We start from the raw sequence: 16,444 nt of genomic DNA on the forward strand, positions 1-16,444 counted from the left end.
GCCAGCCCCACGGAGCTCAGCCCCACAGCCCTCCCGGGGTGCAGGCCTCCAGATCTACATGCAGGATGACAGGAGGCTGCTGCTGTTGCCTGGCGCCAGCAGCAGCAGCTATCTTCCCAGTGCTGGGTGTGGGCTGTGCCCAGCTCCAATCCCAGGAAGCAGCCTCCTGTCATTTGGCGTGCAGATCCAGGGGCCCACACTCCTGGAAGGTCTGTGGGGCTGTGCCAGACTCCTCCCAGGGGGTGCAGCCCCTGGATCTGCACAATGGATGACAGCAGGCTGCCGCTGCTGGCTGGGACCAGTGCTGAAGCCAAGTAAGCCGGGCTTTGAAACTCGAAACGTTTTGAAATTTTCAAAATGTCTCAAGTACCCTCATTTAATTTCAAAGCTGTTTTGAAGGCTTTTGTTTCATTTCAATTTCACTGTTTTGAGCTTAAAACACACTGAAACAGCTTTGAAATGAAGCACCTGGTGAAATTTCACACAGCCCTAACATCCAGTATGGTAGGAGCTGGTACTGCCCTGTGTGTCAGTGACTGCTCCAAGCATGGTCTTGCCCAGCTGTACCCCTACTTTCCAGGCAAATTTCAAAGTGCTGGTTTTGACCTATAATTAGAGTTTGCTGCATATACATATTGCTGCTTCACTGGCATCTCAAGAGGGTGCTAGTAGAAGAGCAGTTCTTTGGGATTTGGTTCACACATTCACTAAGCATTGCTCATAAAACTTGGTCTCCTAGGCAAAACCTAGAAGTGGTAGTTTCCCTTGCTTACCCCCAACTGCTGATTGTGGAGGGGCCCTGCTACTTGCCCCTGATTGGCAGAGAGTTGAAAACCAAGTACATGTATTTACAAGTACTATCCTGCTGTGGAGTAAGTTGGTTTACTCCAGCCTAATAGGGGTGCACGTGTAGATGCTGAGATGTTTTATGAGCAGCTAATTAGTCTACTGTGCAGTAAACACCTCATGTACATGCATCCTATATGTAATACATCGGAGGTCATCCAGTTAGAAAACAGTCTGTCTTATATCTTTCCCCTTATCCCAGAAAGAACCTTTTGGACTTTGCAAGCATTATCACTAGTATTATAGGGAACTTGTGAAAACAATAAGAGGTGTAGCCTGTTAATGAGGAAGTCCCTCACAATCTTAGAAATTAATTTCAAGTGAATACATTGCAAGAACTTATCTTTATGTGACTGTAATGTGGGTCACTGCCAGAGCCCGTAGTTCATGGACCTTCAGGGATGCCATGGATTGGCTAGGTTTTTTTGTGGTATTGTAAATAGCTCAGAAGAATAGATAAAGCTCATCAATAGAGCTAGATGGATATTTCTGCTGGGGTGGTCAGGAGCCTGCATACACTGTCTTTGCTCTGTGTACTCTTATAAACAGCACATAAGTGGGTCCCTGTGGAATTTCATATGAAGGCTCACATATGTGGAAGAAGTCATTATTCCCATAAGAGAACAAAGATATTACTTGGCAGGGTTGCTGTTATGGAATTTGCGGTTTGGAAAGTGTAGAGATGTTTTTTCCTTCTGGCAGGAGTTGAGTCTCTTCAACTTCACACTTGAATCTAGTTTGCCTGTAAAGTTGAGTCTCTGACAAGCAGGGCATGCTGAAATGGTCCCAGGTGATACTGATGCGTGTAATTGGAAATAACTGACAGGTCAGGTCCAGGGACCAAAGGAAGTCTCATTGAGATCTGGCTTGGAAGAGCCAGTTGTATAGGTAGAAAAATACACATATTCCTCTTCCCCTATAATTGTCTGCCACTAGTGTCAGACATTTCACGAACATTCTTGGTACAGATGACAAGTTATGGGGGAGAACGTTGTATTGTAGGTGTAGGTTTCCAAGATGAAATCTCAGGTATTCTTTCACAATAGTTCAAGGGACATGTATCTGGTTCCTTGGGACATGGAAAGGATGATGATCTCTGCATAAAGTACCACATTTATTCACATAACACATGTAGCTTTCCCCCCCAAATTGTGGTGTGGGTCTTAAGCAGGGAAGTTGATTTTCTGTCCAGAATAGAAGCACTCTGTTTTGTTTCTTACACTGCCTCTAATTTTCACTCAAAGCAGCAATGGCATTTTTTTTTCAGGCAGCTGAGGGAGTCAGTTGACTTAATAGCACATTGTTTTTCATTCCGTATGTGTTAACAGTCACCTCTCCTTTTTAATGGTCTTGATATTCCACTAATCAGACTAGACTTTCTTCTGGCAATTTTGCTGTGTTTTAGCTACTCTTGATCTATTTTCTCCTATTTTAGAGCCTTAAAGACTGTTTTTAGCTTTTTTCAAAATCATATATCCATCCATTAAAATCAGTCTTCAGCAGCAACTAAGGTTTCAGTTATTGGTTAAGCAGGAAGAGGAGGATGAGTGAGCAGAATATTGGGCTCTGACCCTGCTCTATGCAGCCATAATTATGGAAGAATCATTTTTCCTTCATTATGTCTTCCCTAAAACAAGGTGCCTGTCTTTTCTGGGGGAGCGAGTATATGAGAAAGTATGTTATCTGAATTTCAAAGTCCTGAAGTGGACATCTATCATCCTCAGATATAGTATGAGGCAGAGTACATTTCCCTTATTGGGGATAAGGAAGTACCTTGATTGGCAGTCCTTCCTTCTGAAGTCCCAGGGGATCATAGTATTGTCAGGTTAGAAGGGACCTCATCTGGTCCAACCACCATTTGCTTCTGTTCTAGAAGCAAGCTAACATCCTTCTGGAGCAAAGGCTCAAAGAATTCCTGAACTTGGATGACAGAGGTGTGGTAGGGAAGTTTGATGAGGATGTGTATGGAATAGTCTAGGAATATGTATCTAGAACCTGACTCTGTAGTTTGCATAGAATCCCATGGGTCAGGTTCCAAAGTATGGAGACAAGAAGGCTGTAATAAAAGGGAAAAGTGTCCAGGACACTGGAACACTGCTTTCAATTGTGTTGCTTTGTAAAGGATCATGATTGAGACTTGGGTCACCTGCAAAAGAATCCATAGTTGACAACCTGGACAGGCTGGAGAGTTGGGTGGACCAGAACCAGATGAAGTTCAACACTCAAAAGTGTAAGGTGCTCCATCTGGGGACAAATAATCCCCTCAATGGTGACAATTTGACTTGTACCATGGCCGAAAGGGAGCTGGGGTAGTGACTGACCAATGCATGAACATGAGACGGCAATGCGATGCTATGCAAACAACATGCTGGTATGCATTAACTGTTGTATCTCATGCAAAACTAAGGAAGTGACAGTCGCCCTGTACTGTGTCAGGTGATCACCAGGTACAGGCGCATGCCTCTGCACCTGATTGGCATTCAACAGTCCTCTTCCTGTGCATGTCACCTTCTGCCAGTGTCGTTGGGTCGGCTCTCTCGCTCTCTGTTCTTTCCTGCCATGACTTTGATGTTTTGAATGATAAGGAGGGGAAGGGTGGTGGCTCCTTGACCCAACAATGACTGGCACTTGGTTCGCATTGCCAGGTCCAGTTCTGGCGAGAAAAAAAATGAAAAAAACCCCCACCTTGTCGTGGACGTGAGGTTGCCTCCTCAGTTATTGAGACTTGAAACCAGCCTCTTCTCCTTTCACCCATCTTTGTCTGGACACTTAAAGGCCTGTGTTACAGGTGAGTGGGTCTTTCCCTTTGCTTTTCCCACCCTAACTGCTGTCATGCTGGCTTAAGCAACCGCTGCCGGCAACCGGCCGGAATAACGAAAAATCTGCAAACGTCTCTCTCCTATCTGCCAAACTCTGATACCCCTTCTTTCATGGAGGGGTCAGACAGATTCCCTTCTTGGTTTCCACTTTTCGCCAGGAGCTGGACTCCTTCTGCTCTTAATTGCCACTGCACGGGCTTACTTGACCACCCCTGGTAGCCACTTACCCAAATGGGAACAAACAGAGAAAGCACGTCTCCCTTTCTCCTCTCTCCCTTTTCTGTCCCTTCTTTTTAGTGGGACCAGATTGGTCTCTCACCCCGTTCCCGGGGACTTCAGTCTCAGGCTGGGTCAGGCAACCGCCCTACCTCCCCGTCATCTTCCATGTTGACTCCCCTCTCTCCTTGGGTGCCCTGCTCGGCCCTGGATATAGACCCAGCTGCTGATTCCCGCCAATCCGCCTCACCTGATGAGTTGGTAAAGTAGAGTTTGGGTGGATCAAGAGTTCCCACTGTAGGAAGGCTGTGCTATTCCCACCAAGCCAATGCTCGTGTGCAGGGGGCTGCCCCCGGTAAGCATCCTCCAGTTCTCCACAGTTTGCACTAGTGAGACCGCAGGTGGAGTACTGTATCCAGTTCTGGGTGCCACACTTCAACAAGGATGTGGAAAAACTTGACAGGGTCCAGAGAAGAGCCACCCATATGATCAGGGACTTGGAAGACAAGCCGTACGAGGAGAGGCTGAGGGACTTGGGCCTTAACAGCCTGCAGAAGAGAAGGCTGAGAGGGGACTTGATAGCGGCTTCCTGCTATATCAGGGGAGTACATCAAGAACTCAGTGAACAGCTGTTCACCAGAGCACCCCTGGAGAAGACCAGGAGCAATGGATACAAACTCCTGGAAGGTCGCTTCAGGCTCAATTCCAGGAAAAACTTCTTCACAGTCAGGGTGTCCAGACTGTGGAATAAACTCCCTGAACTGCTGGTGCACTCACTGACCCTAGAAATCTTCAAAAGGAGACTGAACCGTCACCTGAAAGTCTTTTCCTGCCTAGTGCAGGGGGTCTGGACCTGATGATCTACAAGGTCCCTTTCAGCCCCTAGCAATCTATGAATATGGTATCTCAGAGAACATTGTCACTGTAAGGCCAGTGTACAAAACTACCAATTCTAATTTGCTGACTAGCAGGGCAATTCTGAAGTTATATATACCATATTTAGCATGGGGAAAAATGCTCCTTGTCTTATATTCACATACAAAAAAACCCTGATTAAATACATCATCAATCATTAAAGTGATGCCAGAAGCAGCATATACTCGGTAATGGAAACAAACTATAAAGTTGATTAAATGCAGCCAACACTGAGCATGACTATAAAACACATGGTCCATATTGGGCAAACCTACCACAAGAATAAGTTAGTGTAGCCTATGTAAATAAGATATATGGTAGTGCCCATTGTGCTTAGTGTCCCTTAGCACCGACTGTTTTTCAAGTCATGATGAACCTGTACAATGAATATATTTTGACTTCCTCTTCACTTCCACAGCTGAGCTGTGCCTTTCCTTTCTATTTTCAGTGAATGATATTGATATTTAACGAGTTTCTTCACTAGCCTTAACTGTCTGGCAAATATCACTAAACAGTTCACCAAGAATCCCTCTGTCAGCCCCTCTCTCAGTGTGTCACCTATGATTAGTGTTGCTTTGCCCTGCATGAGGTGGAACCTGAGGCTCATCTGCATATACATTTTTGGAGGATCCCAGGACTTGTGACAAGAACACCCAGCTCCAGTCATGGGTTGGGGACTAATGAGCAGATAGATCCTGTATGATGGGTATCTGGAGTGCATGGTACAATGGTGAGCAATCAGGTCACCATGGATAGCAACACTGTTGACACTGCTGGGGCCCAACCCAATGAACTATATGGTAAGTCATGAGCATCCTTTTGGTTTTGGATTAATATCATGCATAACTTTTATAGCTATTGGATATTGGCTACAACATTTATGGTGATGGGGGATTGCTTTCTGGCTTACCCTCTAGTTTGCACCTTTGGCCTTTCAGTTAGGGCCAAGCAAGGCTAGGGAGCATCTAAACTGCAAGGTCTCTGGGTTAGTAGGATGCCTGCCATGGATTTGGAAATATCTGAAGCCCCAGACTGATGAGTTGGGGAGGTAGGATACTTGCTGGTGGTACAACATTTCTTTTTTCCAAAGTGAAAAATGAAATTTATTTTTTCCTGAGTGTTTCCCATTTAAAATATGCATCAGAACTAACTCCTAGACTAGTGAAGTAGTAGCATTTTAAAAAACAAAGGTACAGTTATTGTGCTAAGATTGTTGTGGTGCCTGGTGGCAAATCCACATTACTCCAATTGATTGGAAGTCGATATAAAATGGTTCCAACAAGTGTAGGCATTTTTGTGATTATCCAGTTTAGAGCTGGAAAGTACATTGTTAGAAATCATCTCACAGGGTCTTATTCTAGAATGTCCTTGAGTGCAGCCCTGAAAGTTTTGTGGCATGCGTACACTAAAGATGCAGCATTTGCTAATGTATAGAGATAGTGTAATGAAGGAAGATTGAAAAGCAGAGCTGTCACTGTAGTAGCTTTGAGAAACAACCGCACTTTCCTCAATGTAGTGTAAGACTCCAATTTGAAAAAAGCCAGTGTGCCTCTGTAACTTACCTGCCCTTCTCTCAATATCTCTTAGAGCCTAGCATCTCTTTTCAGAAGCTGCATGCCTTCTAAAATGACAAATTCGGCTTGAAATAGGTGGTACCCAAAAGGTGGTAGTGGGTTCTTCATGTCTCTTAAACGTTCTTACTACCAACAGAGAGAAATAAAATGGATCTCTTTTGTTGTTTTACTGGCGCAATGGAGAAAGGATGGGAGTTCTGTGAAAATGGAAATCATAAAGGAGTGACAAAAAGTGAGGAAGAATGAAAGGATTGAGATACTGGTAACAAAAGATAATAAGGGAAGAAGAGAGAATGTGAAATGAAATGATGAAATAATAAGGGCAAGAGAAAAAGAATTAATGTGAAGGGGGGGAAATTATGCAAAAAGAAGAAAAGAATGCCACATAAGAGTAAAAGAAAAGAAACTGTCATGAAGGACAAAGAAAAAGGTAAGGAAAGGGGAAGAAAGGAGGAAGATTATAGTGATTTTATTTAATAAATCAGAATGCTGAAAACTCATATCACATCTTGGGGTCAGGATGCACAAAACTGCTGTTGCTGAAATAGCCTTGTCATCATCAGACCCCAGTAACAATAGGTCTATTTGATGCCCTTGGTCACGTGGGTTCATGCCCACCATGTTACTTAGAGCCACCACTCAGTGGAGCTGAGAGAGAAAAGAAGGGCACCAACTGATTATGGGGGACAAAAAATGACACAAGGATGTACAGATGGATCAAAGATTTAAAAAAGTGCACCCTCAGGGGACACTGAGCACAGCACCCCAGATAGCATCCACCAACTCTCAAAGGCACCCATGAACAATAGGAGTACTGCTAACTTATGGGAATCCTTATTCACTCAGTCATTTGAAATGCATCCTGGATGCCTGCTGTGGTATTACTTGTCAGCCTTTAAAGCAGCTATCTAGAAGTTGTAGGACATAACTTCACAGAATCAGAATAATCCCTTTTCATTACGGAGGCTGTAAAGGCCCAATCAAACAGTTTCCAGCATGTTATGGGGGGTGCTGAGTATCATCAGCATCCATTGATCTGTCAGGAAGCACTTAGTACTGTATAGGACTGGACACTACATTTGATGTTTTAAGCATCTTTCTTTCACCATACAAGGAATTACACATACTTGCAGGACAGTTAGTGCTAGTGCATGGCATCATGCCCACTTGTACATGGACATATCAAGAAGGCAAACAGGATGATCCAGTGGTTAGTGTCCAGGAACAGGAACCTAACTGGTATGTGATTTTAGGAAAGTCATTTCACCATCCTGTTTTGAGTCCCCTCACCTGTAAAATGCCAATCATGACATTTGCAAAGCACAGAGAGAAAAATTAACTGGGAACAGCCTGAATTTGAATCATGTTGCAGCCATATTTAATAATCATCATCATTTATACCACCGAACAGCCTAGAAGCCCCATTGTGTGGGGCCCTGTACCACCTAAATAGAAAAGACCTTAATGGACTAATCAGAATGAGCTCACAGACCTGCTCAGTAAAGCTGATCACAGGGCATTATGGTTGAGGGTAATGACTCATTTCACAGAAAATATGCTTAGCCTATATACAGGTTATGATATCATCAATGGCAGCTGTCAATAGACTCCCTCATTTACTGAGTTCTGTACCACCTGCTACTTTGCAAGTTTAAAGGCAAGATTCACTCTTTTAGAGAAAAGTTAGTTTTGTTGCTCTTAATGTGATGTATAAGAAGAAGGTTTACCTCATAAGATTTACAGAAGAAATAATATTATATAAATGATGTAAGATTGTTTTCAGGTAGTTTTTCTTTCAGGTAATAATGAAAAATACATACCTCAGCTAGATAGTAGTGTATGCATATTTTATGTAGGAGACGTTTTTTGTCTTGATGTGCTAAAAGTTGCAAGACAAAAAACTCTCTCCTGTCTTTTAGGACATCAATTTATATAACCCACGAATGTGCAAATGTCATTCTGGTTAAAACTGTATAGCTATTTTTTTAACTGCGTAGCTAGCAAAATTAACATGCTAAAAGTTGGTTGGACCATGGCCCAGGTGGCTCACCCCATTCCGCAGCCTATGCTTTGTACACACAGTCCATACTTTACCCTGCTCTCATTCTAGCTAAATTAGTTACTGCTAATCCCATAGTAACTGCTATTAGGAATAAGACTTTAAATTGGTTATTGATAGAAAGCAGTATCATGTGGTTTAAATATATTCAATCGTACAACAAAACTGATGGAGTTCAACAAACTATGGAAGAGAAATTGTGACACAGAGAAAGCATCCTTAGCTACAAACTATTTAATACTAGTAAAGAAAAGTCACTTCTCATAGAACTGTGTTGATGAAAAGCAACTGCTGATGAAAACTGCACCAGATGCACTAGTGGAGAATTTTTGAAAGTTGCTTTGTATGAATAATGAGCTGTTTAAGTAACATTTCTGGGTAAATTTAAATGGCATGCATCAGAGAATATTCAACTGGACTACAAAGTGAGATCAGAGAATATTTTTTCCAGCTCACAGTAATTAAGCTGTGAATGTTGCAGCTGCCTGACAGACTGCATTATTATATAAACCATCCAGCAATCATAAAATAAATGACAAGTGAAGGGAAAACTGTTTTGAATGAATCATAATGGCACTAGATATTTATCTTGTTCTGATACTCCAATTATAAGGGTTTGATGTTTTAATTGGTCTTCAGACCATTTAACCAGTGATAATCTTTCACTGTTCATAGTATCCTTGCTGACACTGACAACCATGGCACACATGCAAAAATTAATGGAAGGCAGCAATAGCCACTTTTGGAAACTAAAATTTGACATTAAAATATTAGACATATACATTTTACTGTAAAGTTAGTAAAGTAATCCCTATGTCCAATTGCTAGGGAGCAGCCCAGTGGAAAAGAATAGGTAAGAAATAGTATAAGGGGAATATTTAAAGTAATGCCTTTTTGTCTAATATCAACCCTGCCAATGCTCTGTTAAGGATTTTCAGCTCTATCTACCTTGTGTAACCAGATTTTAATTAGACGCTGTAATTTCAGTACAAGAGGACCCAGCCCTCTTCATATCTCTGTAGTAGTCTAGTATGTGGAGGATATTTATGTTCAACTACTTACACTTCACACCTCTTTTTTTCAAAGGATCCTAGGGATTTGTGGCAAAGTTGAACTAGGCATGAAGGACACACGGGCTGCATCCCCAGAAGCGGGAAATTTCAGTTTGCGACACCTCAAAGCCTTTGAGGCACCACAAAATGCACACAGCACATGTTAATATATTTGCTGCATTGCATATTTGCAGAGTGGGGGCAGAATTAGATTCCAGGAAGTCCTGGTATCTAAAAAACGCTCCAAAAGTGTGTGAGGGGGGGAGGTGGTGGTGGGAGTGCACGTGGCTACAGTGTGCGCTGCCCGAAACCGGAGCTGGCCAGCCAGAGCTATGCTCTGGCTGCCAGACAGGCTTCACGTACCTGGACTGTTGCTGCTGCAGCCCTGGGAGGCCCCTGGGACCTCCTTTACCCAACCTGGAGCAATTTGCTGTGCACCACAGCATGCATGTAGGAGCATTCCCTAGAGACAAGTAGCAGCAGCACAAATGTGTGCCACTGCTATTTGTCCCTTGGCAAATACATGTGCATGCTCGTGGGAATGCACCCATAGTAGTTTCATAAAGGACTATTCTCTGTTCTACATTGCTATCCACAGGCTATATAGCTGGCCCAGAAAAGAGGCACCTAACTCCTGTCTGGGTACCCAGGACCCATCACACACTTGCTTCTAACTACTGCCCATATACAGCAATCTACAGGATTATGTAGATTGTTTTGAATGGAAAGGAGCAGCCACAGTCAGAGTCAGTGTCAGAGCTGGAAATGGGAGGTAGGATTCCAAGTTCATACTCCCATGTTCCAACTCTTAAGTCATGCCACTTAGTAGTCACTGCTAGGATAGCATGTGGGAAAGGATGCAAGAAAAGAATCAAAAGTTTCAAGCAATCTAAAATGTTAGGCTGATGATTCTCAATCTTCTTAGGCTTGATATCCCTTGGTAGGTTTGAGTGACTCCTTGGAAAATGCCAGCTCTTTTTTCACTTGTTTTTTTCCCTACAGAAAAATAATAGAGCATTTTTTCTGTTACAAAGAACTCAGAAAGGCCACAGCAGGTCAGAATGTTTTAACACATGGTTTGTACACTTGACTGCTAACATTGCACAGAACCCACAGCATCCTCTGAAGGATTTTAAAGCATCCCAGGGTGCTGCATCACTCTGGTTGAGAATCATTGTTTTAGACTGTTAACTCTAGTATTAATTAGCAATAACAAATCTTCTCCCCTTCTGTTTTACTCCTTTACAGGGCACATAACCATTACAAACTACTTGTTGAACTATTTTCCTGGTCTTGATATTGAGAAGAGGAATGTATTTGGATACACAGCACTGATGAAAGCTGCAATGCAAGGCCGAACAGAATGTGTGAGAGCCTTAATGTTGGCAGGTACGTGAAGTGCTTTGCTTCTTTATTGTCATCCTCATTGCTCATGGAAAACATGACAGTGCTGTGCATCAGTGAAAACCTGGCACTTCCACTCTTACTTTATTGAGTGCCAGGGTGGAGCTTATGCTGCGTAAGTAAGTACATTTGGAATGTCCTATACATAGAGAAGAGAAGCAGTGATTTTATAATGTTAATGATAATGGCACTTTGGTTTACTGTGGAATTTCCACCTGATCTCCAAGGAAATTGCAAGCATTCATCAAATTAGTTACTTACGCACTTCTCATGAATGATATATTACTATTTACATTTTCTAGACGGGGAAATTGAGGGATGAAAGGTTAATTGACTTGTTCACTGTAATATGAGAAGTTTAGGAAAAGCATGGAACAAAATGTAGATTTCCCCACTGTTGTGCTCCAGTCAATATGGCATTTTTTCTCATTGTATGAACAGAGTAGAGCACAGTAGGTTTTTAATGTTGGTGAATACAGGGTCAGACACCTTTTTTGCAAAAGAATGGGATATGTTGCCCGAAAAAAGATAAGAGTCTGCAAAATTGAACAAGGTTCTTACAGGAAGGTTTGTGTGGTTCTTTCTGAGTTTCCTTGCAAATGTTTTGCCTGGTCCAAATGGCATAAGCCCGATACAGTGTTTCAGTATTGTTTAACATTTTGGTGAAACAGTACTGATTTGGATGATAGGATTGCTTAGCAAATTTGGGGACAACAATATCGATGGATGGAGCTGCAGACACTTTGGAGGTCAGGCTAGAATCCAGAATGACCTGGATAGAGTAGAAAAAAGGTCTGCAATCAGTCAAATAAAATTCCACAAGGACAAATGCAGAGTCTTGTACTTGGTTTGGAATAATTGCAGACACAAATACAGATTGGGGAATGACTGGCTAGGCTGCGCTACTGCAGAGAAAAACCCTGGGGTTGTAGTGGAGCATAAGCAGAATATGAGCCAACAGTGTAGTATGCTCTTGTTGCCTAAAAGGCCAACAGCATAGTGAGTTGTAGTAACAGGAGCATCTCTTACAAATCAAGGGAAATGATTCTTTTACTCCGGCACTGGTGAAGCCAAAGCCTCATCTAGAGTACTGTGTCGAGTTTTAGGCTCCACACTGCAAGAAAGATGTTGAGAGTTTTTGGCCCCATACTGCAAGAAAGAACTGGTGGAGACAAAAATAAATGGTTAGAGACTTTGGAAACATGAATGATGAAGGACTGAAGCATCTTGGATATTTAGTCCAGAGAAGAGAAGACTCCAGGTGAATATAAAAACAGTCTTCAAATACCTGAAGCGTGATTATAAACAGGGGAGCAATAGACTTTTCACTGTGACTGTAGAGGACAGGAATAGGAAAAACTGCCCCATATTGCAGCACAGGAAATTTACAAATTACAGAAAGAATTTACTGACTATAAGTATGGTCAGGCATTCAATGGACATTTTCATGTCCAAGTTAAACAGACACTTGACTAGCATGGTCAGGGATGATCCTGCCTTGAGCAGGGCACTAGACTTGATGACCACCTGAAGTCTCTTCCAAGCATATTTTCCTAAGAATATTTAAATATCATGCCATAACTGCGTGGCAACTGTTAGAATTATAACGCTCCTTGGTATTAACTGCAGAGATATTACAAACTGCATGTGGTAATCAGATATAACTCTTTCTTAGGTGGCACTGTTGCTCTTTGAGAAACCAACATGGAGTGGATCAGTGTAAAAAAAACAAACAACAAAATATACTCTGAACTATTTTTATTTCTCTGTAAATATATCCTTCTGCCATTAGCAGTCATTTATAGAATATTTGTCATTATTTTTTTCTGAAGCTTGGGACATATAATATCCATTATAATAAAGGAAGCATTTTGCTTAATGACTTCATTACATTGGCATGAAGTTGGAAAAGGAAAATACATGTTTATAGTAACTTAATTGCATTCTGCATTGATTTTGAAATGTGATTTTTATATAATTCATTTCTTTGTGTTCATTTACTATTATCTATTCTAATTTATCTTTGAAGTTGCCTTGTGAATGAAAATACGTGGAATAGGAAAGTTTGATTAAATACTTTCTTTCATGCATTTTGATATCACAGAAGAAAGACTCTTCTTCAATTTGGACATTGCTGAATGACAGTCTTCTTATTGCATCAGGAGAATTAACATATCTATTTTTCATAGTATCCAGTTTCCACAAGTTGGTCTGATGTGAAGAATTAATTAACAGAGACTCTGGGGTAATTCTGGAGATGTTATTTTTTTGCAAGATTTCCTCAGCTTGGTGTTTTGGCATCAAAGTTTTGACTAGGTTGCATGATAATTAATCATTTAACTGACCTCCCCCAGAAGCATCTCACTCTCCATATTCCGAAAGCTAAGGCCCCTGTTGCCTCATTGTGGTGGGACAGTATTCCCACTGGCATGTATGCCCATTGAACTGCGCAAGTGTCCACAAATGGACTTGGGACTTTTCTGAATTACTACAGTGCAGCTGGTTTCCTCTGCTAAACAAACAACATAACATTTCTGTCTAGGTAGTCATTCTGGTTTGGTTTTAAGTTGCAGATCATTTGCTATTTGTTTTCCTACCTCCCTTTCTGACAATCTGCAGAATTGCTTTTTGCATTCTGCACTTTGCAGATCTTGTCACAATAATAAACATTTAAAGTTATTGATCCCTAATGGGTAAGTTTAAATAATGTTTATATAACAACTGTTAATCTGTCTGCTGTTCCATTACCTTTAGTACCTGTTGCAACAGCAGTTGGTATGCACATCCATGACTGGTATGACTGTGCAAAAGAATAAATTTAATCTGTATTAGCAGAGAATACCCCTGTTTGTTCAGAGTGTATATTGTGGTATGTTTCAATATATTGTCTGCTTCTGCGGCATACGGATGTTTGTATGTTAGCGTCACACCAGACTGGGAGCAGGGAAGGAATGGTAAATCATGGAGTCAATAGAGGAGAAATGAAGTGAGGCTGAGGCAGCCAGTGAGGTTCATACCCAGGCGAATGTTTCGTTACATTCAGCAATTTTCCAGTTTATGAACCTTGGTTAAACTAGGATGATGTCAGAGTGTGGTTACTATGCAAAGATTCTGTCCCATGTTCCCAGATGAAAAGAAACTTTAATAAACTAGATGGAAGGCTGTCAGCACATATTAATAAATTGAATATTTTTAAAAAAGGAATCAAAAGATTATTGGAAGTTTCAGTAAAAAAAATCTCTTGGAAAAGCAGTAAATTCTAAATTTGGCAAAATAAGAAACAATTGAAATCACTCTTAATCCTACCTTTGTAGTCTCTCCCTAAAACTTAAGCACTTGCCTAGGAAAAATGGCCTGATGAGATGACTTTTTAAATTCTATAGGCACCATGGGGGTGAACCCAACTTGAGATAGCAGCTGGCCAATTTTGCAGGCAGATCGCAGGGCCTGCCACCATTTTTGTGGACTTATCATGGCAGGCCCCCCATGTCTCTGATTGGTGAGGGGCCCCATGACCACATCCCCTGCCACTGATTGGTGGAGAAGGTTATCTGTCATCTGGTGCTGCTCCTCGCCACTGGTTGCCTGAGAGGGCTATCTGTCATGCAGCTCCACCTCATGCTGCTGATTGGTGGAGAGGGACATGGCTGCACAACAGGCAGCCCTCTCAGCCAGTCAGTGGCGAGGGGTGGAAATGGCAGTCATCGTGGCTGCTTTCCTACATGCTGGCAGTTCCCTGCTTGCCAAGCTGCACAGATGGGAGGATTTCTGGCTCCCACTGAGCAGCCAGCATTTTATTTTTAGCCATCTTTTTTTTTTTTTTTTTTTTTTGCAGATTTCATGGAGATTGCCTGATTTTGCAATTTCAGTGAAATCTGTGAAATTATGATTTGAGTAGGTCCCTACCTATGAATCCTGCAGACTGGAGCCTACTTAACCTCTTGTAGTTTCATATTTTGGCTTCACAGGTGATGAAATTGGAGCCTTTGGAAAACTTAAAAAACATCACAGGAAACAGATAACAAAACTATCCATATGCACAGGAGTTAAATGATTTGCATCTTTGGAGATCTTTACATTGTGGATAAGAGAAAGTTGTGATGGTTGTAAGACACCCAAAGGATAGCATAGAGAAATGAAATGGGGAAGATAAGATAAAGAGCAATAAATTCTTGAGTATCTGTATGAAGTGTAAGAGAAAGTGTATAGCTCAATGGAGGGTGAACTGAAGGATAATTTGTTACGGCACAGATGGCCTTTGTAAATTAGAAAGATACTGCAAGCATTCATATGTCAAATAAGGTAAAGCATAGGAGGGTGGGTGTTATATTGCTGATGTTAGAAATGTACAATATTCAGGAAAACTTTGCTTCATGAATTTAGCAGGTCTACAAGGAAAGGTTAATTTCTATGGGATCCTTTAACTCTGCATTTTCATAGTTTCTAATATTTGTTTTTTTTAAATAGTTTAAAAATAGCTAAGAACAAAGGACCATCAATGTTATCAATGATATTTTAAGATTCTACTCCCTTTTCTCCCACTCCAACATAACTAACTGGAATGTATTTACAGTATTATTTCCAGCTTAATGAGGTTTTTAGTCTGGCACTTTCAGATGCGTATATGTCACACTATGGCAATCATGAAGTTTGCCAGTGTTACTGAACAGTAAGCAAGTAAGCAGTCAGATAGTAATCATAAACAAGTTTGCCATGGTGTTTTTGTAAGCCATAGACCTCATAGTTTTTAGTCTTTTGGTTTAATTCTTTTCCTTTCCTTTCTGCCTTTCCAACTCATTGCTATTGAGAAGGTAACTAGTATGATGATAACCTGTCTCTTGTGTGTGTTTGGGTGGTGCATGTGGGATACACACACACACTTTGTTCCTGTCTACATTCCAGGAAACAAAAATGAAGTTTCTGCTTCTACGGAAGTCTCATATACAAACCACTGTAGATTAAAGCTTGCCAGACTGATCTTACAATGAAAATGATTAGAGTACTAGGGAGCAGTTCATGTTATAAATCACTACCAGGGGGTTAGACTGGGCATGTGACAGGCGAGTGCTAGTGACTCTGCCCAACCTCTAAGCTGCTTAAGTGTAGACTTCAACAGTTACCCAAGGAGAACATGTAGGTAAAAATCTGTGATTGGGAACTGGGTTTTTTCTAAAAATGGGGTTGTCTCGAGATGCTTCAGGAAGAGACACCAAAATATGGGCACTCATCTTTTTTACAATCTTAAGCATAATAGACTTTAGAGCTGGAAGGGACCCCAAAAATCATCAAGTCCAGCCCCCTGCTCCAGGGGCAGGAAGTCAGCTATGGTCAGAGGATCCCAGCAAGATAAGCATCCAAACGTTTCTTGAAAGAGTCCAGAGTAGGTGCCTGCACCACTTCTGGAGGGAGTCTGTTCCAGGTCTTGGGGGCTCAGATAGTAAAGAAAAATTTTCTTATGTCCAGCCTGAAATGGTCTTGGAGGAGTTTATGACCTTTGGTCCTTGTTTTACCTTGGGGCACTCTGGTGAACAGATGTTCTCCCAGATCCTGATGTACAAC

The 16,444-nt window shown here is 41.6% G+C and overlaps 1 protein-coding gene across 1 annotated transcript in view; it reads left to right on the top strand.

The window, feature by feature from the left end:
• The window catches only part of ANKRD33B (ankyrin repeat domain 33B), a 105,120-nt gene that overhangs the window by 60,741 nt on the left and 27,935 nt on the right, over window positions 1-16,444 (top strand). Inside the window, exon 3 of the mRNA XM_019521108.1 lies at window positions 10,730-10,870. Coding sequence (XP_019376653.1) covers window positions 10,730-10,870 — 141 coding nt within the window. The remainder of the gene's footprint in view (window positions 1-10,729; window positions 10,871-16,444) is intronic.

This window comes from Gavialis gangeticus, unplaced genomic scaffold, assembly GCF_001723915.1.
Source record: "Gavialis gangeticus isolate Ggan-Ray unplaced genomic scaffold, GavGan_comp1, whole genome shotgun sequence".
Taxonomy (NCBI): domain Eukaryota; kingdom Metazoa; phylum Chordata; order Crocodylia; family Gavialidae; genus Gavialis; species Gavialis gangeticus.